The following is a 26,674-nucleotide window of genomic DNA, read 5'->3' as shown; positions in this document are numbered from 1 at the left end:
AGAAGACTGTATCTTTATCATGACTTAATCCCATTTAGCCTGAAGTAGAGGAAAATGCATTATTTTTGTCATAACTCTACAACTAAGAGTGGATTTTCCAAATGATGTGACTGTAGGCTCAGTTTAATAGTTGAAATGATTTGAATTCTAGCTGTGACTATTACTTCCTATCAGAGCTGTGAAGTTGAAACCAATGCTCACTCTCTGTTGCTGCAAACACACTTTTTCACTTCTACCACCTACCTCTCATTGCCATTACTGCTACTTTCCCTGTGATACAGCTCTATGTTGTGTGCATATTTTCCACATCATTCATAACACATATTATTGTGATTGGTGTCGTGCCGGGTAATAAAAAAAAGGGCGTGATGAATTGATTCACCCAGGCTCCTCCAACCGCATTAGAGAGCTGAGCCATATGGCTGTAAATACAGCGGAGCAGCGATGACTTAATTGTTGGACTCATTTGGGGAAAGAAAAAAACAGTTTGTTGCTATTAGCTCCTTTATATCCACTGCTAACCACTGCTTTTACATTATCACTTCCACTGCACGCGCACACTCACATTAGACCAGACAGACCCAGGACATCCACACTATTGTTGTATTTTCCACAGTAAGGAGTGAAATGCTGTCACGTATGACCTCACTCTTGCCGTCATATCATCCCTGTATAGGCTGGAAGAATGTATCACATGTTGGGTTGCAGCCATGCAGCACAGCAACACTAATGAAGCCACGTCTCCTCGCTTTTAGATGGCTAACAGGGTTTTGGTGCTTTCGATGTCGTCACTGCAGTCTGACGACAGCCTTTGCTTAGAGACGCATGCTAGCTGTCAGACTGTGATCTATGTAAATGGATTGGGTTCTTTTGGTTTTGGTCGCAGCCCAACGTGTCATGCGTTTCTGCAATTGTGTCAAGTCAGCTCAGCGAGCGCTGTAACAACGTAACGTAGACGTGACCACAAACTTCTCATTCGTCAGTAGTAATCAAGACATGATCTCTGCTGTGCAGCCACAGGGTGTGGGTGAAGAGGGGAACGCCACGGGATGTTGATGTGATGTTACGCCATGATTTAGGCCATTTGTGACTGGAAGCCTTTCGAGCCTCAGAAGGAAAGAGAGTTAAAGGTCGATAATCATGAAAGTTTCTGACCTCGTTCTTGGATGCGGCTGTCCTCCTGTGCAGGTGGACCAACCAGGGTCTGTAAGTTTGTGACGTTTCTGCTGTGGCTTTAAGTTAAGTTGGGTAAATGTAATGAACTTCATGGAGGGATTGGTGATGAATTGTGTTGGCTTTTGTTGTTTACCACATATGCCTGATTGGCACAAAATTTGGCACCAATGTTCCCAGTTAACAAACGCTGAATCCAGTAACTCCTGATCTACCAGGACCAAAAGCAGCTTTTTGTTTCACCTGAAATATTTCACAAAGTCTTCCAAATGTAAATTGGAAAACCCCAAATACTTTCCCAATGAAATCCTGTCCAGCATTTTGTTTGTAAACACCAAAACGGAGCGAAGGCTACAAGCTAGCTCGTGGCAGTCAGCTTGAGCGGCATCGTAGACGCTAACGAGCCATGAAGAAAGTAATGTTCCTCTGGCACCGGTGCTCAACACGAATACACAAAAGTAACAGTTCATCTCATACGAAGCTTGACTTTTCTATCACACAGTGAACTTAAAATGGAGACAAATTTGACATAACAGTGTGAAAACTTGCGATCCAAGTTAAAGCCTCCTCTGGGGGATCGTCACAGGGTTTAAACTCCTGTTTACTGTTGGAAATCGTGCTTTTCAAACCAAACCTGGAGGTGAAAGAGAAGCTAAACAGCAGCTGCAGGAACAAAGGGGAACTCAGGAGGTGTACACCGCGGTGTCCTAGCTCATAACCCAGGAACTCTGACTGTGCTGTACAGCAGCGGTCCCAAACCTTTTTTGCGCCACGGACCGGTTTATGCCCGACAATGTTTTCACGGACCGGCCTTTAAGGTGTCGCGGATAAATACAACAAAATAAAACTAGTACCGGTACCAAAAAAAAGAAGATTTATTCATAACACACGTGAAAACACCCAGGAAAACCAAGTTAACGATAAAAACGATTAAAACCCTGAAAACCATACATTTCACACCTGAGCCTCAACTCTCGCGGCCCGGTACCAAACGACTCACGGACCGGTACCGGTCCGAGGCCCTGGGATTGGGGACCGCTGATGTACAGTATGAAACATTATGTAAGACCTCAAGATGTTTGTCATTGTTTGTGTGGTTGAATCATCAGTTGGAGGAACCAGCATGGACTATGCATGGACTACAGGCGACTGCAAAACAACAGCAGCACAGCATGTTTCACTGTGAGTCACAGTGAAGAGTAGCAGCGTCTTTAAAAGCCCAACACGTCCTAGCAGGTTGATCTTCAGCAGTGTCACCGAGTGCTGTTTTAAACCACCGGTGATGAGTTCCTCCTAGCCCCAGCACTCCCAGCACTTCTGTGTCTTTCAGTGTCTGGTTTAGTAATGAACACCACTTTCCAGGAAGGTGAAACTCTGAGCTGCCACGAGTTCCCTTTAGATGTCCCTTTGACACTCACACAGACAGGAGCAGCCTATTAGACGTGCTGTTCTCCCACCCCTACGTGGGCTGTATCCAGTAACGTCTCTTTTTTGGTGTAAATTGTCCCAGAGCTGGTGTGCTCACCGGCATCCGTCAGGCTTTACTGACAGCACTAATGTGTTCTCCTCAGGTTGGTGGTTCGTCAGCACAGCGGAGGAGCAGGGCTGGGTCCCGGCCACATACCTCGACTCGCAAAATGGAACCAGAGACGATTTGGATCTGGGAACGTCCAGGACTGTCGAAGGTTAGTGCTGACACAAACACGGCGTTATTACATTCATAAAACACTGAAAGACATAAACGTCAGTCTGCGTGTGCAGGGGACAGCCCATCCTTTCTAGTTTCCTTCTGTGTTCACTCTCATCACATCGTCCACAAGTTAGTGCTGAACACACAAACACATTTCCAGTCACACATTGGGAACCTTGGAGACCACAGTCGCGGCAGCAGCACGGTGAAATGGTACCAGACTGCAGCCAACGGGGTTGCAATATTTTGGCACCACAGAAAATTCCTTCCAGCTCCCCCGGGACGCCACGGCTCTCGTTTTGTTGCGACCCTTTCCTCCTGAATGTTTAGTCTGCCTGCTGGGACGGAGCATTTCCTCACTGTGTCATTCCCCCCCCCCCTCTGAGATCTGGAGCGTGCAAACGCACAGACGCATGCGTGCAGTTTATTTGCAGATGCATGTAGCAGTTTATGGGATGTAGAATCCCGCTGGATTCTCCTGCAAACACTTTTCCGTCTCTGTTGCGACACATGCTGGGCTCCATGCTTCAGTGGGCAAACAAACACAAACAGCTCAGTTGCTGTTGTTTACTGTTCTTTTTGCGGAGTTGGCAGTGCCCGTAACAAAGATTTAGTGTTATTTTGTTACATTGTGACGTGCTGGAGTGTTTGCTGCCTGTTGATTGGATGCATGTGTTGTTAATGGTGTTTCTGTTTGTTTTTGAGTTGTGCTCAGAACTTGTTTGACATCTGCTGCAGATTCCCGAACACCAACACCCAGCTCTCGGGAATACTTTAGGCTTATTATATCTTTGTAGCTTTGCTCATTGATTCTGACGTCTCTGATTTATTCAGCTGAACTGAATGGATTTTGCATCACTGAATGAAACGGCACGCACGAGACTCGTGCTCTGACTTCTTGCAGGTTGACCGCTGCGCTCTTTTCATTGGCCTCACTAAATTTACTACTGGACACTTTCAGTTGAGAAAACTGGAGCTAGAATTTTAACAAAAACAGGAAGAGAGGGCATCGCTGCAGTTCTCAGCTCGCTGTGATGGTTTCTAGTAATATACAGAACTGAGTTTAAAGTCTGATTGTTTATAAATGATGAAATGGTTTGGGCCATAAATATGTTTCTGAGATGTTTGATGGAGACGAAGCATCTGAATGATCTGGTCACCTGTTTATCTGCTGGAACCTCAGCTAGAAACAGCTCCGTTCACATTCACGGGTAGCTCGACCATCATCGTTATTATTATTGTTTTTTTATTTTTGTTCGTTGTGTTGTTTTTATCGTTGGTCATCTTTATTTCTTTTGGTTTTAATGTGACCTCTAAAGCACCTTGATTGACTTCCTTGGTGTATGTCAGACAGCAGCAGGTGTTGGTTGGTAAAGCCTCTAAAAGCCCTTAGAGGAGGCCGGTGTGTGTTTGTTACATTTTCTGTCATATACAGCGTACTTTGACAAACAGATCAATGATGTCATCACAGCTCGTTTCTTCCATCTCCAGCTGCTCACAATAGTGAAGCTATTCCTTGAGAGAGCTATCCATGCCTTCGTTTCATCTTTACTCTGGTGTCTGTCTGTCATCGGTGAGCCGACTGCAGCTGGTCCAAAACGCTGCAGCACGGTTACTAACCAGCACTCGAAAGCGAGACCACATATTTCCCATACTAGCATCGTTACAGTCACTTTTTGAATTGACTTTTGTCCAGCATTGCACGGGTTCGCAGCCTCACACCTTTCTGATCTTTTGAATCGGTACACTCCTTCGAGGTCACTGAGGTCTGCAGACCGAACGCTCCGAGCTGTCCCGAGGTCCTTTGCTGTGACTGCTCCTGAACCGGGAACAAACTTCCCCTCCACAACATTAGACATTTGAAAACCCACTTTTATTCTATTTTTAAACCAGAATCAGTTCAGACTAATTTTATTTGTGTTATTTCTGATTTTATGTTTCTTTTCTGTCTTTTAATCTCATTTGATTATTTTAGATGTGCAACACTGTGAGCCAAAAGCTTCAGGCTGCAGTTCTTTCCTTTACGTGCGCCTCGATATGATGCCAGTGAGAGCAGATCTATCAATACAGCCACGTATCTCAGGCACGTGGAAGCTCCATCCACCTGCTGTTGTTTATGAGGAGTAGCCAATCAGAAGAAAGCCTGCTTTTTAATGACAGGAAGCCTAAACAGGCTGAGTATGGAAAAGTAGAAATATCTGAATTGTGAATCATGCTAAGCTGTCCTAGTAGACTTCAAAAATGGTTTCACTTTAAAAGAAGACGATGTCACATTAACATGCATATTGTTTCTTCTTGGGTAGTCTAACTAATCTCTGTTGCTTCTGGGACAAATGGCCATACCAGACGTCTAACCTCTGCTTACAAACAAAGCTTTAAATTATCCTGCAGTCACATTATGATTTCAGCTGATGTGCAGTGTTTGCAGCCTGTTTTCATGCTGTGACCACACAGCCACACTACACACCTTCAAATCACAAAGGATTAGCACCAAGGATGTGGTAGTTGTCAATTCAATTTATTTAATTCAGTTTTATTTATACAGCACCAAATCACAACAACAGTCGCCTCAAGGTGCTTAATACTGTAAGGTAGACCCTACAATAATGCATACAGAGAAACCCAACAATCATATGACCCCCTACGAGCAAGCACTTTGGTGACAGTGGGAAGGAAAAACTCCCTTTTAACAGGAAGAAACCTCCGGCAGAACAAGGCTCAGGGAGGGGCGGGGCCATCTGCTGCGACCGGTTAGGGAAAGAGAATGAGTGTCACCTCTGACCTTAGGGTTAGGGACAGTGTTGGACAGTAGGTTAGAGTTTTCAAAACAAAGCCTGGCTCTTCCTCCTCCTCTTCATTGGCTCAGTGATGCTAAAAAACATAAAAGTGGAAGCAATGTGGAGATCGTGTTTAGCTGTTGAAATGTGTTTTTTAAAAAGGCTTTAAAAGTTGACTCATCAGCTGTTTACAGGAGTTTGGCAACAATAAGTGGAAAAGTTGTTTAAAGCCTTTTGTGTGACTGAACACCAGGTAGAGGATCCGGATTACAGGAACGGCGTTGCGTAAGAATACTCTGTTAAAGATAACAAATATTTGAAAAGCCTCAAATAAACCAGAGTTACTCTTGAAGCCCAGTTGGCATCTGACACTGACGTTAACTGTCCAAAGCTCACAGCTACACATGCACTCTCTTCCCCCTCATCCTCCGTCAGTGGTCCCATTTTCCCATTAGGCCTGGTGTCTTTGTGTTTGCACACATTGTCACTTCTCATTCCTGATCTCTCCCTTCCTGCTTCCCATCGTCTCTTACGTCTCATTATCTCCGCGTGGTCCGTAACCTAATTCCACTGACAGCTCAGCTCGCTGGGGAGGAACCGACAGGCGCGCCCAGCCCTGCTGAAATTACCTCCAAATAACATTTCCCTGTGTCCCTTCCTTTAAGCCAATATATCAATTAAGAGGTCAACGGGAGCAGGATGGCGCTCGGTGGGATGGAAGGAGCGCCGGAGAGGAATCAAAAGAGACAGCGAGTGACAAGGAGCAGAGTCAGAGGAGCGATGGAGAGATGAGCGAGGACAGAAGACGGAGAAGAAATGAAATTACTGCAGGCAAAAGAAAGACGGAGGACAACTGCTGTTTCCCTCCATCCTTCCTGTCATTAATATTTTTCCCTCAGGAGGCAGCAGAACAGGAAACTGGCTCACGATGTTTGATCGCTGCTTCGTCGTACAAGCTTCGAGGTTAAGAGTTCGACACGCGGCAGCCGCATAATGTGTCGAGGCCCTCAGAGATCCTGGAGCTGTGTCTGTAATTGGTGTTCTCGTGTGTGTGATAACCGCAGACGGTATAATAACCATGAACGTAACCACGGTGACGTCCTTATTGGCTTTTGAAGCGTCGGTGTTAGCAGGATTAAACGTGGTGTGCATCTGCACCGCTGCAGGTCACACATCAGAAGCACATCAGTGAACTTTGACCCTCCTCTGATAGCTGCGCCGTGTAGCTTGGTATGGATTCTGCAAAAAATAGAGCCGGTACTATTTTAAGCAATGTGGAGCAGAGCTTCTGGGATGCTCCTAAAATAAGCTGCATTGTGTTTGTTGGAACAGCAAGCATGATCTTATTAGCTCTGACGATGACATCGGAGCCTGAACGCGACACCGCTGTGTTCCCGGGTTTGGTGATTTGTTAAGGCGGACGTGTCCACATTTGGAAGAGTGCTAAATTATCAGCTAGTGCTAACAAACAGCATGTAGCTGGGTACACTGATCCCTGATCATCAGTGTGGTGGGGTTTGTAGGGTCAGCTTACACGCTGGTTCCTCCAGCCGTGCGATGTTCTGCTGTTCCAGGCAAAATACAATTACTGTCCTCTTAAGTCCACAGACACAACACAATCAGTTTGCACCAAACAGTCCACATGCTCCCCTCATTTTACTTCCGTGGTACTCCAGAGGATTTGATGGCTGAAATGAATCGTCCCGCTTCGTTTCTCACAAACACACTTCCTGTAAGAGAAGCAGTTTGGATGTGTTTATGACGACTAACAGCAGCTCATTTTGCTAAAACGTGCTTCTTACACTAACTCGTCTGTTTTGTCTTTTGGTTGCTGCTCCTCCCCCTCCCCCCCATCAGTTACTAAGAGACGCAAAGCCCACCTGAAGAGGCTGGACCGCCGCTGGACCCTCGGCGGTATAGTTAACCGCCAGCAGAGCAGAGGTGAACATGAAAACACACAAACCCACACACGAACACACAAGGAATCACACGCTGAGTCATTTTCTCCACATCGAGTAACAAATGAGCACACACACACAGAGACACACACAGAGACACACACACAGAGAGACACACACAGAGAGACACACACAGAGAGACACACACAGAGACAAACACACACAGAGACACACACAGAGAGACAAACACACAGAGACACACACAGACAAACACACACAGAGACAAACACACACAGAAAGACACACACAGACAAACACAGACAGACACACACAGACAAACACACACACAGAGACACACACAGAGAGACAAACACACAGAGACACACACAGAGACACACAGACACACACAGAGAGACAAACACACAGAGACACACACAGACAAACACACACAGGACTTTTACATTTTCAGCTCCATTTTGCAGTTTTTGTCATCAGATGCTTGTTTCTCTGGTGACCCCGTCTGACCTTGTGTGTCCCTGTGTGACCCCTAGTATTCTTGTGTGACCCCCTGTGACCTTGTGTGGCCTTATGTGTCCCCGTCTGACCTCGTGTGTCCCCGTGTGTCCCCGTGTGTCCCTGTGTGACCCTGTAGCCAAGTTGGAAACAAACAGTAAAGTATTGCCACAAAGATCTGTGCAACAGTTGTCCAGGGTAAATGAGGTGATGTTAGAGGTTAATTTGGAGACTCTTTAAGATAAACTGATTCTTTGATGTGTGGTCCTGTCTCAGCAGCATTAAGTGGGACCTGTTGTGCTCTTCTTTATTTCCTGGATGTGGATGTTTGTGTTAAACGTGGCCAAAGTGAACGATTAAGTCAAAGTGAGCGCTCAGTGTTTGTAATCCCTGTGAGTTAAAAGCTCAGGCTGTTCTAACACGAGTCTTTTTGTCTTGGCTCGGTCTGCTGCTCGATACACTAATATAGTGTTTTTAATCACACAGCTGTAGCTGAAGCTCTCCTTTCACGTAGTCTGCATCTATGTGGTGAACAACTACACTTACACAAAAACAACAAGTGGCCCAGTATCTGCCAGCAGCAGCGCATTGGGTGGCCATGAGTCAGCTCTGACAGTAAAATCTCAAATCTTGCTCCCTCAGACGTGGAACGAGAAGCAAAATAATTGGACTGCATTAAACAGATTTAGATAATGAAGAGCGTTTGGCACCCGCAGCACGAACGCCGCGACCTCGACGGCCGCCGAGCCCCGTCAACATAAATGGTTGCGTAACAGTGTTGTTGCTTCATTAGGCTTTGAAAGGCTGTTAATGACTTTCACATTTCAATTTTAATTTTTGGATACTTGTGGCTTTGTCGAGTCATTTTTGCGTAAATGCTGAAACGTGTGAGAAACAAACAAGCGTCTCTTTGCTGAGGAGCGAGCCGGCGCTTTCTAATCCAGACTGCTGGTTTGGCACCTGTCTGCTTCATAAAGACGCCTTGTAGTTGTGCCGTGTTTATGGAAGCTCGTCCCGAGCCGAGAAAACAAGGGAAAACCTCTAAGAACCATCTTTGTTTCTCTTTAACTTTACATACCCCGACTGAAGCTCTGTGTCCACTCAGTCCTGGACCAGCAGGCAGCAGAGCACTGATTAATGATTAATCAGACCCGGCTGATTTACAGAGTGGGCCCCTGATGGAAGTGTTGGAGTTGACCTAAAGCGGGCTGTAAATGAGAGCAGTGTGATGGAGATGGAGTCGTACGTCACGGCCACCTTAGAGAAATGTGGTAGCGGTTGAGAAGCAGGGGGGCATTACTCATTCACATCTCCCACTCAGCTGGTTATGAATTCAGAGTGGGGACCTCTTTGTCACCAGCCGTAGTGGCTAATGTAGAAATATTAAAGGATTACCACTTCGTTCATGGAATGTGACCATACTGGTCGGCCATGTCCGCGGGAATGTTGCCTGACTACAGATGCGTCTCCCAGAACGCTCCAACCCAACGATCCAATGGAAAGTGTGAAACTGGGGCAGCGGCCCAATCTGTAGACTGCTTTTAATCACACAGCCCTCTGCCTCTGCAGCGTGGATGAGTCACTCGACTAGCTGTCGCCGCCAGAGAACCAAGCTGTTTTGGACGCCGTGCTCTCTAATTCCTGCTTTTTAAGACACCTTAGCTTTTAACTTTTATTGCTCGGTGGTGTTGTTCCAATTTTGTGATGTTGGTACACAACGTGCCTCCATTAAAATGTTTCTGGATGGTGAAAGTAAAATGTGAAAGTCCCAGACACACAGTGAGGCTGTTGGTGCGACGCTGGTTAGAAAGTTGTTGCTTGAACTGTGGATGATAGTGTGTGAGCAGGGCGTGTCGGAGCTCTCTACAGCTGTGAAACGCTGTGTTTACCTTTAAGAGCAGACTCTTCACAGGTAACCGCTATTACTTCCATTTGGGAAATTCCTGTTGTCTCTTCAATGGCGGGTTTTCCCAACCACCATCAGGCGCATTAGTTTGCCTCAGTTCAGCTGTTAATCAAGGACCCTGATGGAAGCAGCTTTTGTGGTGTAACAGGACTCCAGAAGACGACTGTGAAGATCTGCGTTATCAGTGAAGTCCCGACCTTTCAGGTGTTTACAGGGCATTAGCATTGCTAATTTGACATGACGGGGCGACCTGTGGTCAACACGGTTGACCCCGTAAACCCGTCTGTCACCCTATATGAATTGGAGTAACCATAAGAATATCAGAGCGATGGGACCTAAAATCTAAACTTAAATACAGAAACAGCAGATTTTACATGAGAGGCACACGATCTGTTCCCAGCATACGGCTCAAAAATATGAGAATTGAATCAACATCGATCCGCTACAAAAATGTTTCTGATCTGTCCTTGTAACATATTTAGTAACGGAGGCAGAGAACGAGCCTCAGCGCTGAGGTTTACTGGCTGAAAAAGTCGTCCCGATGACGTGAGGTCACGGAGGACTCGAGAGAAGCCGGGGACAGACGAGTTTCACATGGCAGCGAGTGCTCCTGGCTGCAAACAGGCTAAAGACTCTTGGACCGGTCGCCTTTTTTCCGCCATCAGAAACAGTCTCACCATTAAAGCTGGAGCAATGCTCACTGTAGTCATGTCAGACTTTAGTTCTCGTGGCTTTTTCGTCCACCGCTGCTCTTGACTGCGGGCCAACGTCCCAGTCGTTTTATGCTGCCTGGCAACCAGATGGTTTGGGTCTGCTAGCAGGAGCTGCAGAAAGCTGAGCGAAGCAGAGAAAGTGTGAAAAACGTGAGTTATTCCACTGAATGGAGTCCACCCCCCCACCCCCGTCCCCGGCTGCTAATGCGTTCCTGAGCTAGAGACGAGATTCGGGTGAATGAGGCTTCACAGCTCCATGCAGACGCTTCAGACGTAGTTTGATTTAGTAAAGGACAAAAACAAAGACTGATCACAGGAGATTTATGTTCTCTCAGGATGCAATTTGCTAATGGAAGAACAGTCGTATGCTCTCACACCCTGCTGACACAGCCTTCACTGGAGACCTTGACTCAAATTCAATTACAGCACATCTCCTCACGTTGATTCATCCTGACACAAAGCCAGGTCAGGGTGTCTCGACCTGTCGGTGGTGGTGGATCAGCTGCTGACGGCGGGGCCGGGGAGGGGGGGTGTCCCTGAGGTTTATCACCGCGCTGTTGTTTGCAGCAGCTCCTTCCACTGATTTATAGTCCCGCCCACTCGGCTCGTGGCTCTGTGACGCCAGCAGCAACGCGTGAACTCTGAGACGGACGCGCGTGTACAGCTCACGAAAAACAAACAGATGCGATTAATTGAATCTGTCATCTTTTCTTCCAGTCCTCGGGGAATTAGAGACAACAAACTGATGCACACGCTCGGCGCTCGAGACGACCATAACAACATTTATCAGATGCTCCAGATCTGACTTTTGTTATTCTCTGTCCATCTGCAAGTACTCACCTCCACACCCAGTGTGTTTTTTGAGTGCAGGTTCAGGGTCAGTAATTCCACTCTGCTCCACAATAGTGGACCAAAGACTTGAGCTTTAAAGGGAGTGCTCGTGCTGGGTGAAACAGGAAAGGCTGTGACATAGGTTTACTTAGGTTTAGTTATCCTTACAGGGTTTTAATTGTGGTAAAATACTGTAATTCTGTAATTATTCATGCATCAGACGTGCAGCAGCCTCGTGGACCACCATCAGCACCAGCTGCTGCTTCTGGATCTTCTCTCTTTGAGAGCTGCTTAGTAATGATTCTGAATCTGGGTTCATGTAGCCTGAGCGAGGCCTAAAAGAAATCAAGCAGCCACGAGAAGTTCAGCCTGTAGAGGGCGCTGTTTGCTATTTATGTGCAGGTCAAAGACGAGAGGTTTGTGTGGAAATGGTGTTTAAAGTGGGTCACACTGACCGTTTTCTCCCTCTGAGATGGTGTAATCTACAGCAGTGTGAGACTTTTCAATGATCACGTTTCACTCACTTTTCCGCCCCTTGTTTCCTCTCTCCTTTACCCCTGCAGAGGAGAAATATGTGACCATCCAGCCGTACACCAGTCAAGGAAAAGACGAGGTGAGCTTTGAGAAAGGGGTCACCGTGGAGGTCATCCAAAAGAACCTGGAGGGCTGGTGGTACATCAGGTGGGTAAACGTTGCACGCCAAACCTGCACATTTCACCGTGAGGCTGTTGCTCGTCGTCGTCTCGGCGATCAGAGCAACAATTTCCTGGGGCTCTCATTTGCATAATGGCGCTGAGAAGAAAGCGTTAACATATGGTGGCGTCAGAGCCGCCTGCGTGTTTGCACGTGTGTGTCGTTTACTCAGCCAGTGTGTATTTCCTCACAGTTGTTCAGTTCCTCGAGTCCCCGGGCGCTCCGCTGCACAGCTGATTACTATCACATGACGCCTTGTGGAACCTCACATACCAACGTGTACACAAACATGGATCCAGAGCTCCTGTTTGAGGCGCGTACGCGAGCTGCTGTGTGCGCACTTGTCATGTACACTAACTGCTTTTCTAACAGCTTGTTCGCTCTTTGGCACTCCCTGCAGTGCACACAGAGTCATTTCTGAGCACCGTGTCCAACAGAAAATAATCCTGCAGATGCATGTCTGAGTCACGCTGCTCTCAGTGGGCCCTTCTTTAAACAGCAAAGTCCATGCATGAAGCTTTTTTAGTTATGGGGACTCCTTGTGGTCGCAGTTGGGAGTCGTGAAACGCAAAACAGGGAACCGTCGCGTCTCTTCTGTCCCGGGGAAATGACTCGGAGTTTCATTTGGAGCATTACTTATTGTTTCACTAAGCACTCTGAAATTACTCGTTTAGCATAAAAATGACTGCTTAAATGTGGGGAAGCAGCATCTCTTTGCATCTATTATGCATTCTGTTTACTTGCCTTTGGCTACTCACATCACCAGAATTAAAATTGTGCCTTTATTGCAACACACAGGATCTGACTCGGTGTGATTTCATGCATTTTTAAACACCAGAAATTGTGGAATTTTTCAGTTATTTATTAACTGTACGTTTAGCTCATGATGCCACTGCTGCACAGTGGCTGCACTAAGTTAGAATGGTACTCGAGTGCAGGAGTGTGGAGTGCATTAAAGCTCTGCTGCGACACATTCAGTCATTACTCAAATCACACATGTTTTTTCTCAGTGTATTAAAATGCGCTAAATGAAGCTCCCATGCTGAGCTCATTACACTACTGTTACTACACAGCTGCAGTAGGAAATAGTAGCACACACACACATACATGTATGTACCAAGGTGTACTGAATGCTGGCTCATTGTTGGGAGCAGAGCAGTGATGGAGAGGGAAGACCTGAACGTCAGCTGGAGTTTTAAAAAATGTCTGTCATCAAGGCGTCAGTGAGAGATTCAATCAGTGTTAAAAAATAACATCATGATCTAATTTCAGTTTTATTTATACAGCGCCAAATCACAACAACAGTCGCCTCAAGGTGCTTTATATTGTAAGGTAGACCCTACTATAGTACATACAGAGAAACCCAACAATCATATGACCCCCTATGAGCAAGCACTTTGGGGACAGTGGGAAGGAAAAACTCCCTTTTAACAGGAAGAAACCTCCGGCAGAACCAGGCTCAGGGAGGGGCGGGGCCATCTGCTGTGATTGGTTGGCGTGAGAGAAGGAAGACAGGATAAAGACATGCTGTGGAATTCACTCCCAAATGCTTTATGTTGGAAAATTGCAATATTAAATAAAGAGAGCGCTCCCTCCACCTGTGAGCAAGAACTTGGCAACAGCGGGAAGGAAGAACTCCCTTTTAGCAGGAAGAGAACCAGGATCAGGGAAGGTCAGGGGAGTTGAGGGGAAACTAATAAGAGTGAAACCTGAGATTTTGCTGTGGCACAGCAGATCACTCCTGGCACAGTCTACTTCCTGCTCTGTGCTGTATGGAAAGGGCAGCTTTACCTGATCCTGACATCGTCTGGATGTCTGAGTTCAATCATAATAATGAAGGAAACATTAACTCGATGTCATATTAAACGTTCTGTCTTTATATGTTTGGGCTGCAGGTATTTAGGGAAAGAGGGCTGGGCCCCGGCCTCCTACTTGAAGAAGATTAAAGAGGATTTCTCCCCACGGAAGAAGACGCTGACGGGCCCCGTGGAGATCATCGGAAACATCATGGAGATCAGCAACCTGCTGCAAAAGAAGTCTGTTAGCGAGAAGGACATCCAGACAGACGGAGAGGGCGGAACCACGCCGGAACGCCACTTCTCCAAGAGCGAGATCAGCCTGCCGATGCCTTCCGAAATCAACGCCGCGACAGGCCGCAGGCTGAGCGCGGGCCGGGACACCAACAGCCCGTGTCTCGGAATAGCGGCGAGCGCCGCCCTGAATGAGAATAAAGCGAGAGGCGAGCCGGGCTCCCCGGCTGTTGCAAGAGTGGCACCGCACAGAGTGGAAATCGGTGAGAGAATGTGTTGTGTGTAAGGTTTAAAGTTCAGCCTAAAGCTTGAATGCAACATTAAGACGTGCCCCTTTCCATTTGTGCAGGATTCGACGCTGTAGGTGAGCTACACGGCTGCTGTATCTAACCGTGCTCTGTCACACTAACCTGTAATGTGATAAAACGCGAGTATTTCGAATGCTCGGCGTGTGTTTCGGCCTCGGTTTCACTCACAAACTAAGAATCTGTGGTCAGTTTGTGGTTACTAAGACATCGCTCGGCTCCGCCCATCCGGATGAGCCCATTTTTTAACAAACCGATGCTCCACACATGGCTGTCCAAACCCAGGACAAAATCAGTCTTTCAAATCTTACTTTTGCTTGTCTTTAAATATGTTGTTCTTTCCAGTGTGACATAATTCATCTCAGAACTAAATGTCTGGTGTTTGTTTGTTACAGCGAGTGTTAACCTTTTACTTTGGTCATTTTTCTGAATTATTCTTAATAAAATCTTATTATTTTTAATCAGGGTCTCCTAATCTGCGGCAAAAACCTCCCCCCAGAAGAGACACCAACTTGGTAAGACTCCAGAGTAGCTTCTGCTTACTGACAAACCCAGAGCGCCTTTCCTGCGTGCTCAGTGATGTTGCCATGCTTCTGCTGAAGTACACGTGATCACAGTTGAGACTCTTCTTGTGTTTAAGAAGACAGCTGCAAACTCTTTCAGTGCAAGGATAAATACCAATAAATAATATAAAAAGAGAAAAAATCTAATTGGCTCTCAGACTACTGCAGGAGTTGCATAGCAACCATTAAGGCACATTTACACATTTTCAGCATGTCTGCGATTGTCCCGGTCCAGTATCGTACGTGCACACCTTACATTTACCCTCATATTTATATATCATGATTGCATGCAGTCATAAATCACATCTTATGTTTTATGTGTGTCAGATACAGGATGCTCAACGTGAGCGGCTCACTTCTCTCTCTCTTTGCTGTACAGGGTTTCCAGTTACCCAAGCCACCAGAGCCCCCTGCTGTGGAAGCAGAGTATTACACTATAGCAGATTTCCAGTCCTCGATCTCTGATGGCATCAGTTTCCGTGGAGGACAAAAGGCTGATGTAAGAGGCCAGATCTACAGTGCTGTCGCTCAGATGAGACAGGGCCTGTTGAATATGTATGCAGACTGAGTGCTCCCCCGATAGGCAGGAAAGCTGAGGCACAAAGGAGACGACCTTGGGATATTGTGTGTGAAAGTGATGACGTAGACAGAATTCACTGTGCAGGATTCAGGATGAGGATGGAGATAATGACAGAGATTCCTTCAGGGGTTTTTTATTAAGTTATACTGAGGTGATTCTTTTACTGACAGCAGTAATAGATGCATCATTGATCTTATTACAGTATTCTGCTTTCATTAGCATGTCTTTAATCACTAGTATGTAGCAAACATGTATATAAGTGAGTATTTGTTCCAGTAACTCTTTACTCCTTGTTGTGCAGGTAATAGAGAAGAATCCTGGAGGCTGGTGGTACGTGCAGATTGGGGAGATGGAGGGCTGGGCCCCCTGCTCCTACATCGACAAGCGCAAAAAGCCCAACCTCAGTCGTAGGTCCAGCACACTGACCCGCCCCAAAGTCCCTCCTCCAGCTCCACCTGTCAAAAAACAAGAATCTGAGGAGGCTCCGCCGTCTGCTAACTCTTCCTCCAAAACCACAGAGGTGCCTAGCAGGGCTGTGTACGAAGAACCTGAATATGATATTCCTGCAGTCGGATGCGAAGGTGAGCCTGAACCGGATCCCCTGAAGGACGAGCGTTCCCGCGATGTGAAGATCAACAGTGTGGTCAGCGACAAGTACAGCAGCTCCCCTCCGTCCTGCAAGGCCTCACCTCCTGTCTGCAAGGCCTCTCCTCCTTCCTGCAAAGCCTCCCCTCCCGTTTGCAAGGCCCCCCCTCCTTCCTGCAAAGCCTCCCCTCCTTCCTGCAAGGCCTCCCCTCCTGTCTGCAAGGCCTCCCCTCCTGTCTGCAAGGCGTCTCCAGTTTTCACCCATCGAAGAACCTCCTTCAGGTCTGTAGAGGAGGTTGCTAAGGAGGAGTGTATCTATGAGAATGATGGCTTCAGGCCGAGCGGCGGTGTTGAAGGAACCCTGACTAAAGGTTCCAGTGAGCCTAACTCCCCACGGAGCTACCATTCCTCCACGGTCCCGAGAAAACCCTCCGGATCTTCACCTTTACCTGGCAGGCCCATGAAAACCATGACACCAGAGATGAGTCGGAGGAGCCAGACCCTGGGCAGACACATAGATATCAGCTTCAGATCCCAGGATAACAGCCCTCACTCGTCATCAGATGAATTGAGCAGAGGCTCCAAGAAAGGCCCTGTCTTCAACCGGGAGGTGGAGCAGAGAATAGGCCAGAGCCCCTCCACCAGGCCCAAGCCTTCCGTCAGACCTAAACCCCTTTTGACCAAATCAGAGCCCCAGAGTCCAGAGAGGATGGACATCACCTCTCTGAGACGACAGCTGAGGCCTACGAGTCAGTTTAGACATAGCCTCAAACCTTCTCGTGGGGAGGACTCTGAAACAGCTTCTGTTATATCATCAGAGGACTCGGTGTGTTCACGCAGTACCTCAGATCTCTCCTCGGTTTACTCCAAAGGAAGCCGTGGTGACTCCGATGTGGAGGGCCCCAATCTCTACCGCTCCGTGGATGCCTATAAGAAAGTCCAGGACTCTGAGATCAGTTTTCCAGCTGGGGCTGAGGTCGAGGTTTTGGAGAAACAAGAGAGTGGTTGGTGGTACATCCGTTGGGGCTCCGAAGAAGGCTGGGCTCCCTCATACTACCTGGAACCTGTCAGACAAATGGGCGATGGTGGTGGCTTAGATGGACACGGGAGTGGTGGGAGTAAGTCCAACAGCCTGGAGAAGAATGAGCAGCATGTTTTGGCCCTCAATAACATTAATATTCAGGGCCTGACGCAGCAGCATCAAGGCTTGAGGAGGAACTCTCCACCGATTCCTTCCAAGCCTCCCGGCGGCTTCTCGAAGCCATCTGGGATGGTTAATGGAGGCGTAAGGATGAGGAACGGGGTACGCCAGGTGGCGGTGAGGCCTCAGTCTGTATTTGTCACCACTACGCAGCCAGCCAAGGACACGCACTACACAACAGGGTCCTTGAGAAGGAACGAGTCACTGGGCAGGAGCGATCACTATGGTTCTGGATCTGCCACTCTTGGAGTTCGCCGAAATGCCTCATTCAGCACCGTGCGCCCACACGTAGTTGTTGAAAGCCAAACGAGGCCTGCCGAACGCTCCAGTCTGTCTTCGGGGAGCGCGTTCAGCACAAGCAATGTCCAAGACGCCCTGAGCAGAGTTAACCAACGCAACGGTATCCCCGTGTCCACGGTCAGACCCAAGCCCTTGGAGAAGAGTCAGCTGATCCACAATAACCTTGGCAGGGATGTGTATGTGTCCATTGCCGATTACCGTGGCGACGAGGAGACCATGGGGTTCACAGAGGGAACCTGTCTGGAGGTGTTGGAGAGAAACCCCAATGGATGGTGGTACTGCCAGGTGCAGGACAGCCTGGTTCCCCGCAAAGGCTGGGTCCCCTCTAACTACCTTGAGCGGAAAAAATAAAGGCAAGCCTACATCCGTAGCCACGCCCACCCCCAGCCCCCATACCCCGCTCTAGGCCCTTGGGCGGCGGCATCACTCCTTGAGAATGTTACCCGCAATCTCCCTTAAGCAATATGTCCTAGAAAATTTACATAAGGTCAGACTGTGTAAAGAGAAAGATGTTTTAATCTGATAAAAAAGGACACTTTTAGTGCTGGTTTACTAAAATTTATACGAAAGGAGTGGGAAGATTTTCAATATTTTACCTAGGAAGCAGAGACAGAAACATGGAATTGGCCACACTGGTTGAGGAAGTTTGAGGTGGATGCTGTGTCTGACATGTAAACTGGTCTAACTGGGAGCGATGACCTCTTAAAGAGGTTTGTGTCATGTAACACAGAAGCGGAGAAGAGTAGTGGCTACGCTCATCCTGCCCATCACTGACTACGATGGCCAATAAGTGCCTTTTGTATTTGGTCACCTGAACGAAGGTCCTAAATGGTGGATGGCAAACCAGTAAATCAACCAAATCTTTACAGAGTGCCATAGTCCTATGAACACCACCGAGAGCGTTTCTATACAAAGTTACGAGTTCGAAGCGCAAAGTTTGGATTTAGACGTCTTCAGTTCGATAAAGAAAGAAAAGCACGACTGAAGGGACTCAAGTTCCCAGAGGATTTATTTGTTTTAAGCCACAAAGTCATCAAACAAAGACGATAGTTGAATCTCATCATCACTACTTCTCTCTAGTTTGTTTCTGTTAACGTGTCTCGTGTTGATGCAAGTCTTCCTTAGAGAATTATTTCTGCTTTCTTGTGACATCTGTTTTCCACCGACAGCCTTGAATTGGACGAGTCAAAGCTCGACTCTGGCAGAATAGACGGCTGACGCTCGGCTTCTGTAAACAGTTTCTATCGAAGATACCACAGAAATATCTTATTGTCATTTTTCCTGGATGTAGTCGTCTGGGAGAACAAATTTATTTAAAAAAACAAACAAACAAAAACCAAAAAAAACCAACAAACCTGTGAAACTTGAAAAATACAGAACAAGCAACGGAACAATGAGACCTCATACAAGCGTAAGGGATAACCTCATTTCACAGAGATGCTTTTAGCTCCAGGAACAAATGATTTTGTGTATATTGTGTTGTCATAATGCAGCTATCGCGGTGATGAATTGCAAGCATACTGGAAACGTAGTGAAATAACTTTAATCCAGGGATTTATTTGAATAGATTAGTGGCCAAAATGTGATCGAACCAAAGAGAGATATCACTTCATTGGCAGTTTTGGGGATTTTACCGTTTACTTACGGTACAAATGGTAACACACTTTCACCAAATTGCCTAAAACGAGGTTTCTAAACTGACGTTTTCTATCAATATCTGGAAGCACTTGATTTTTAACAGAGCCAGGAAGTGAACAGTTAATTGTAATATCAGATATTGCTGTGCAGTATTGGGATTTAAACAGAGACTAGAGGAGGTATTTTATTGTTATTAGCAACTGTTTGAAATGTGACAGTAGAAATAATTCTTCCAAAAGGAGTCAAAGTTCAAAATTCTGATGGCTGATGTTCAAGACTGCTGAAATACATTTTCTAACGAACACAAACTTCTCATTATGTTCCTGCTGGACAGTATCATAGTATTAAACAAAGTGCAGTACCTGCTAGATCGCAGTTATCTATTTTAACAAAACCATATTTGTGTTTTTGTCGTCTCTCTGTGATCGCACACCGACGATAACGAGGAACGAAGTGGTTCTGTTTTGTGAGTTAGTGCACTTTAAAAACTGCTTTTATGGTGCATTAATGTAAAGATGCAGTAAATACACAGCATGTTATTTATTGAATATGTTTTTTTGTAATTATTTAATTTTTTTCCAAACATGAGGATGAATGAGTTCTGCTCTCAGTGACAGGAGATTTGGTCAAATTGGAGACCTCTTGTGGTAATTGAAAGGTACTACAACGTGACTTTGAGGCTTTCCCGCAGTCCTACCTCAGTGCAGTAAGAAATGCGCTGCTGGTCAGTGAGTCGCCACAAAAATTGTTTTGTTTTTAATCTTAGTGCAGCTAAAACTGTTTTATTGCACATTTTGTTTCGCATTGGGGAATAATTTAGTTTCTGAAAATTTAGTGATTTTTTTTTCTCGATGCTGTTTGCTGCAACTTTAGCAAATCATGGGCACTTCCTTCATCTTTATTGTGCTTTACATAATGCCTGATAAAAGCATATTTATAATAGTTCTCCCTCATTCACACAGAAACCATCAGCGTGTCCTGTGATGGTAATAAAATCACTGATGTATGGACCTATAAATAAAACTAGTAACCGTCTGGATGCTGACAGGCCCCATCCTTTGAGACGAAGGCATTATGTAAATGTGTCGAATCACTCTAAACATTTCGCTCCAGCACATTTTATTATTATTATTATTATTGCATATCGCTTTGTTTGATTGAGCTGAACTTACTTGCGAGGGAATCGTTCTGTGTCGAGCCTGCGTTTAGCTGTGTAGCATCGATCTTTATTCATGCTTTTACTTCGTTTTTCTTATTTCCTCTTTCTTTTCCTCTTTCGTTCTGAACCCACGAGGAAATGTGCAATAGATTAAAAAAAGAAGAAGAAGGAAAAAGACAAAAACACTTCACGCTTCAGCAAAAGGAGGAAGATCATAGTGGGACGGCCGGGAGTAGATATTCCCGGTCAGGCTGCCGGTCACGAGGCTTTTGCCGTCTTTTCCAGTGTGTCATGTTTAAGTCTGTTTTCAGAGAGCAGGTGTGTGAGGTCCTCACGTCAGAGCACTCATCGGACCAAAGCAGTGACGCGTCATCATCTGCGACGTGATGAACTAACATGAGGATGTCTGCTCCCGTGACCTCCGTCAGCCGTGGACGGAGAAGTCCGCTGACCCATTCTGTATCTGGGATCTTCGTCACAGACGTAGAGTCACTGGCCCATCATCATCATCATCATCATCGGAGGCTCTCAGCTGTCACGTTTGTGCCTGAATGGAATTCTTTGATTGTTTCTGTGTTGTTGTTTTCTTCTTCCTCTCCCTCTGGACTGTGTCCTCTGCCCACCTACGTGGATGCCTCTTTTGACATTTACCCCCACGGCTGTCAGACCAAGTCGGGCCTTTTCGTCAGCGATCACCGCGGCGATGTTGACCTTTGGGACCGCCGGCTGGCAAAGTGACGTCGACGCCAGCGTCTCGGCGGTAAACAAAACACCGGGGAGACGAACGCTCCTTCAAGCCGTTTCAGTTCAATCCATCAACTTCCAGGATAAACACCAAAAATAGAAAATCCTGTTTTTCCCCCCACGCTGTCTTTGCAGAGAGCTCTGCCACAGTCTAACGCGCGATCGTGCTGTTCGCAGAGGCCGACGCGCAGAGCCCGTCCTTTTGGGGGTCGGCTGACATTGTGTTTAACTCCACGTTTAACGGAAAAATCATCGTGGGAAATTCCCTTATTTCCTTTGTTGCTGAGAGGTTTGCACAGATTTTTGAAACTCGTTTTCAGTCAGAAGCTGGAAGCCAGTTCTGAAACCTTATAACTGTCACTGCTGACCGCAGAACAGACACGTCCGTCTGTGAGCTGTCTGTTTTCAGCCCGTTGCCTCTGCTCACGTTGGGTTTCTGACTTTTAGACGAAGAAACACAAAAACTGAAAGTGCAAAGAGCTCAAAGCTGACAGCTCCGAAACTCCCAGATCAACGTGTGTTTGCTGAAGATGAGATTTGTCAGCAGGTCACTGTACCTGGACAAGAAATAGTCCCTTTAAATCCCTCATTAGGGCAAAATGGCCAAAAATATTTATCACGATATACATTTGAAAATTTGCGATAACGATATAACTGACGATATAATTGACACGAGACAAAATACTTTACAACGCCACAACTTTATTAGTGCAAAAACCCATCAATGTATTTTCACTTAAACAAGCAGCTGTTTTTTATGTGCATTAAAGTTATATAAAAATGTAACAGTGCAAATGCAAATTCCTGCTGACAGTTTAACCAAAAGGCATTTCCAGTGGAAACTGGCCGACATATCCTCAGCATAACCATGTATAACATCCACAAAACTTAAAAAGAGGTTATACACACACAATACGGTAATATTATGTTGAAGCACAGTACGTATCACTCCGCGAGGCTCCTGCCTACGATAGCCGTAATGCTCCGACAATCCATCAAGCGGTGCGGCTTCGTAGCTTAGCAAAGTCGTATTAAAACATTTGACAGATTTTCGAGCGCCGTGTAGCACATAACGACGGCCCGCTAGCATGCTCTACCAAAAATAGTGCTTTGTTGTGTATCTGACGGACGAAAGCTAAACCAGTTCCACACCAGTGAAGTTGCAGCATTTTTACAAACCAGTTCTGGTTCATCCGTTTCACTCAACGATCCTCTTTCGTCCTTCTCATTCTCCGTCGCCGCCATGCTTTTTCCGCCATGTGCGTATGAAAACAAAGGCACTGCGCATGTGCGTTTTACCCATATTCTATCGCCATATTTCATTATACCGGTGTTACCGTGAACGGGATGATGTGGCCCAGCCCTATCCCTCACTTCCTGCTTTTCCAGTGTGTTTCATCAGTGCTGTCAGTCTCCTTTCACTCTCAGCAGCAAAGTGAAAATAGTCAGAGTATAATATGTTGGAGTTTTGCTCTTTAATAACAGCTCGGTTACCGTCCGCTGCTTTTTGCCTTTCACCTGCACAGCTCAGCAGGTGTGTCCACGCCAACACGGTTTCCGTGCCGATCGCGAGTCTTACAGGAAGCGCTCGAGTTTTCCATCATCTTCCCGGAGGTCAGCCGAGCGAGACGGCTCCGCTTGGCCGTCTGATTCCTCGCTCTCTCTTTTTATTCTAACAAACGGACAGCGCCTCCCAGGCGTGAAGCGCCTTTCCAGTTTTGTGTTTTTGATTCACCTCCGTCTCCTTCCTCGACACAGCCGGGCCGCTGAGATCACAAAGACACCCGACAGGGTGGAGTGTGTGTGTGTGCATGATGAGATGGATCGTTTGCAGGTGTGATGGAGAAAAGAGAAGTCGGAGGTCAAGGAGGGGTTTGCAGGATGCAGGCAGACAGACGACGGATCAGATAGAGGAGACGAGGCGGCAGGGAGGTGAGAGGAGCTCTGCTTTGATTGGAGGGAGATGAACAATGATGTCTTCAACAGGAAGCCCATTTTATCAAACTCCTTCTAACCACCTTTCTAGAAACCTCACACCTAATGAGCTCTCGTCTCCTGAGCCGAGCTGTGAAATCTCATTACGTCAAACACAGTTTTAATTGAGCCGCTTGAAGTTTCCAAAGTCTGTGAGAGACGAACGAGTTGAGGGTGCAGCAGCTTCTCTCGGCCTCCCCGCCCGTCTCCAGGAGAACTTCAGAACTGGTCCCACCTCTGATATGAGCTCCTTCTCCTGCTGCTCACATCTCACGTAGCCCCGAGGGTGAGAGAGCTGAGCCGGCTGGTGGAAAACAGTTTTTTAGAATAAGACAAAAAAAGCTTCATGTTTTGCTTTATTCTCTCGTGTTTTTGTTGAGAAAATAATTGAATGTTGTAAAAAGGGTGAGGCGGGATTTGAAGGGCTCGTTGGCTTCTAATGAAACGCCTTAAAGCTGTAAACGAAAGACGTAAAAAAGTTCCAGAAGTCGGCAGCAGGCAGAGCGATGGTGGAGGTGATGAAGGCAGGTTAGATAGGAAAGTTTCAGTAAGTGTGGGAGCAGGTGAGGTGCATTTAAGGGGGGGCTTTGTAGGTTTTTAATTAACGTCTGGTTTCTTGTTAGAGCGTGAGAGCAGAGATGAGCCGTGCATGCTGAGGGCTCTTTCTCAAGCAGGTAAAACAGAAGTGCAGAAAATCAGGCGATGCAGATTATTTATGTCACTCTGAAAACTTCCTCATGCAGTCGTTTGAGATGCCAGCAGGCATCAGCAGGAGCTCCAGAGGAGGAGGCTGTGTCGAGGAAGGAGGCGCGCCGCTGTGCCTCGGCGGCGCTTTCTTTGTCTCCGTTTGAATCCCCGTTTCCAATTAGCACAACAGTGTGTCTTAATTAACCTCAGCCTGTCTGACAGTATTCCAGTGCTAATGGCTTCCCAATAAAGAACGCCGTGGCCTCCTGCTGGCTTCCTGCGTGGGAGACGGCGCCCAGCGCTGCGGCCGAGGCGAGCTGTCACAAGTGACTGATGCTGAGTGACAGCTGAAGTAGTATTTTAATGGCAAAGGCGGTGCCTGTTTTTCTTTTTAACTCGCCGGTGCATTTGTAGAGTAGAATTTGTCCCCACCCTGCTGTGGAAAGCAGTGTGCCAAAACAAAGCGCCCGTGGAGCTCGCGATCTCTCGATTCTGACAAAAACAGTTCGTTACCAGCAAGTCAGTAACAACTACAGGCCTCGAGTTGGACCAAAGGAGGTGCTACTCTCTCACTTTCTCTTTTCTTTCTGCTTTTATTGCCATGTTTTTAAGCAGGTTCAAACTGTAGCGCATGACTTTAGTCGCCCCCTTCTGGCAGTGAGAGTAACTGCACACTGACAGAAGGAAAAGTTGCAAATGACAAAGATTTTACTTTGTGCTGAAAGGCTTAAAGGTCCTTTTTGTAACTGCTCTCTTCAGCTGTAACTAAATGTTTCACCACCAGGGGGCAGCATTTAACAGCGCACGTGTTGAGATGTTTCCAGATGTTTGCTGCTGTTTCATTGCTGCTGTTGGCCTCCCACTAGGCCACCATTGTGTTCCATACGCTGCACCACCCCGTGGAGGGACACGCCACCCTCGTTTTCCCCACATTTCATTGTGATTGCTTTTGTTAATTTTGGAAGGTTTTAAATTGTATTTACTCGCAGGAATTTACAACAAGTACCTTTAATCAGTGCGCTGTGAAGTCTTGGATTTATAACAAAGTCGTGCACTGCAGCTTTAAGCCTTGCAGAGTCCTTGTTTTCAAAAGATATGCCATGAAGAGCCAAATGCAGCTTTATTGAAGACCCCCCTCCCCACACACACACACACCAAACTAATGAGAGCAAACACAGTCCAGATCCCTTCCTGATTGGAGACCTTCTGCACATGTGCATTACTTGTGAAAACAGGACATTTTCTTATCTACGGTCTCATTTTGACGAGTCTTGTTCCTTTTTTTGTATCTTGTACATGTTTACATTGTATCTCGCATTGCCCAAAAGAGAAACAATATTAAATGTATAATCTTTGTTGTTTTAAACCGCCTCCTGTTCATTTGTCTCACGTGTTTCCACAGATAAACAGCAGCAGACGCCCCCCCCCCCGTCTACAGAGTTTGTGACAGCAATATTACTGATTGAGACATTTATCTCCATTTGCCTTATTGTGCAGGCCAGATTAAGTGAGTTTAGATGTGCAGGAGCAGAACGATGCAGCTGGTTATATATAGCGAGGCATGAGTTATGAGGGGAAAGTGTGAGGAGGCTGAGAGCGACGAATGAAGACGAACGAGCGCTCGCAGCTTCAGTTCCCCGCTAAAGAGCAGAGACACAAATTTTTGTTCTCCTGCATCCAAACGTGTGCTCGGAGAGATTTATCACTTCTGTCCAAGGGAATGTGAAATATATGCTCACACCTCTGTGTCGCAAATCTGCACCTCTTAAAGGAGAACACAGGTGTTCAGCAGGAAGTGCAGGTCAGGCCGTCACTCAGGAACATGAAATAGAAAGTTCAGATCTCTCCCCTCATAAGTTATTGCTCATTGTCAGCTGTTACATTGTAATAAGTTAGCTTCCTCACATTGGCTACGCCACGCGCTGTTTTTAATAGGCGAACTTTCCAGGTCTGACAAGTGAAGCCTTAACCCTGCGTTCTTTCTCATGCCCACCAGGGGGCGACTCAGGAGTTCTTCGTGTCAGTCATTAGTTTGGAATCTGATTGAATAAAATATGATGACCCAAACGAGTAAAACAGGAAGCTAAAGTAGGGTATAATCTTGTGTTACTCTCACATATAGTAGCGTCTTAGCAGGGTCCCAGGGGGTTTTTGGATCCACCCCTCAATGCATTCTGGGTAAAAGACAAATTGCATAAAAAGCTGTGCTGATTTATGTATTTTGGTTTTTTTTGACACTTTGCAGAGCAGCAAGCTGGAGATATTTGAGTTCAAATATTTACATATATATATACATATATATATATATACATATACATATATATATATATACACATATATACATATATATATATATATATATATATATATATATATATATATATATATATATATATATACCTGTGACCTCCACACTCTTGATTTGTTCCCGTTGTAAATTTGCAGCTAAGCTAATGTGGAAAAAGTCTCAGTGCTGCAGAGATGTGTATCATTTAGAAAAATAATCCAGCTGGTTGGTTTTTAAATTACACACCTGGGATCCAGCCTCCTCTGTTATGTCTCGCCATGCTTTAATTGGACCTGTTTCCACTGCTTCGTGCACATATTTCATAATACTGGATGGTAAAAAAAAAACCTTGGAGTTTCCATTGTTCTGTAAAGAACTGCATTTCTGGGCAGCACAGACTGTATATTTCACCAAAGTACAAACAGTA

General features: G+C 46.3%; 1 protein-coding gene across 11 annotated transcripts in view; it reads left to right on the top strand.

The window, feature by feature from the left end:
- Positions 1-25,293, top strand: part of sh3pxd2aa (SH3 and PX domains 2Aa) — a 97,949-nt gene extending 72,656 nt beyond the window's left edge. For 6 of the 11 annotated variants that reach the window (XM_063477033.1, XM_063477031.1, XM_063477037.1 and 3 more), the window contains 8 exons: positions 2,745-2,858; positions 7,498-7,581; positions 12,065-12,182; positions 14,090-14,487; positions 14,574-14,588; positions 14,995-15,044; positions 15,472-15,591; positions 15,974-25,293. In XM_063477033.1, the coding sequence (XP_063333103.1) occupies positions 2,745-2,858; positions 7,498-7,581; positions 12,065-12,182; positions 14,090-14,487; positions 14,574-14,588; positions 14,995-15,044; positions 15,472-15,591; positions 15,974-18,109 (3,035 nt within the window). In that variant the 3' untranslated portion in view covers positions 18,110-25,293. The remainder of the gene's footprint in view (positions 1-2,744; positions 2,859-7,497; positions 7,582-12,064; positions 12,183-14,089; positions 14,488-14,573; positions 14,589-14,994; positions 15,045-15,471; positions 15,592-15,973) is intronic. The other 5 variants (XM_063477034.2, XM_063477032.1, XM_063477041.1 and 2 more) reach the window with 3 other exon arrangements.
- The last annotated feature ends 1,381 nt before the right edge of the window (positions 25,294-26,674 follow it).

This window comes from Pelmatolapia mariae, linkage group LG6, assembly GCF_036321145.2.
Source record: "Pelmatolapia mariae isolate MD_Pm_ZW linkage group LG6, Pm_UMD_F_2, whole genome shotgun sequence".
NCBI lineage: Eukaryota > Metazoa > Chordata > Actinopteri > Cichliformes > Cichlidae > Pelmatolapia > Pelmatolapia mariae.
The sequence above is the reverse complement of the archived record's forward strand: the minus strand, read 5'-3'. Positions and strand labels throughout refer to the sequence as shown.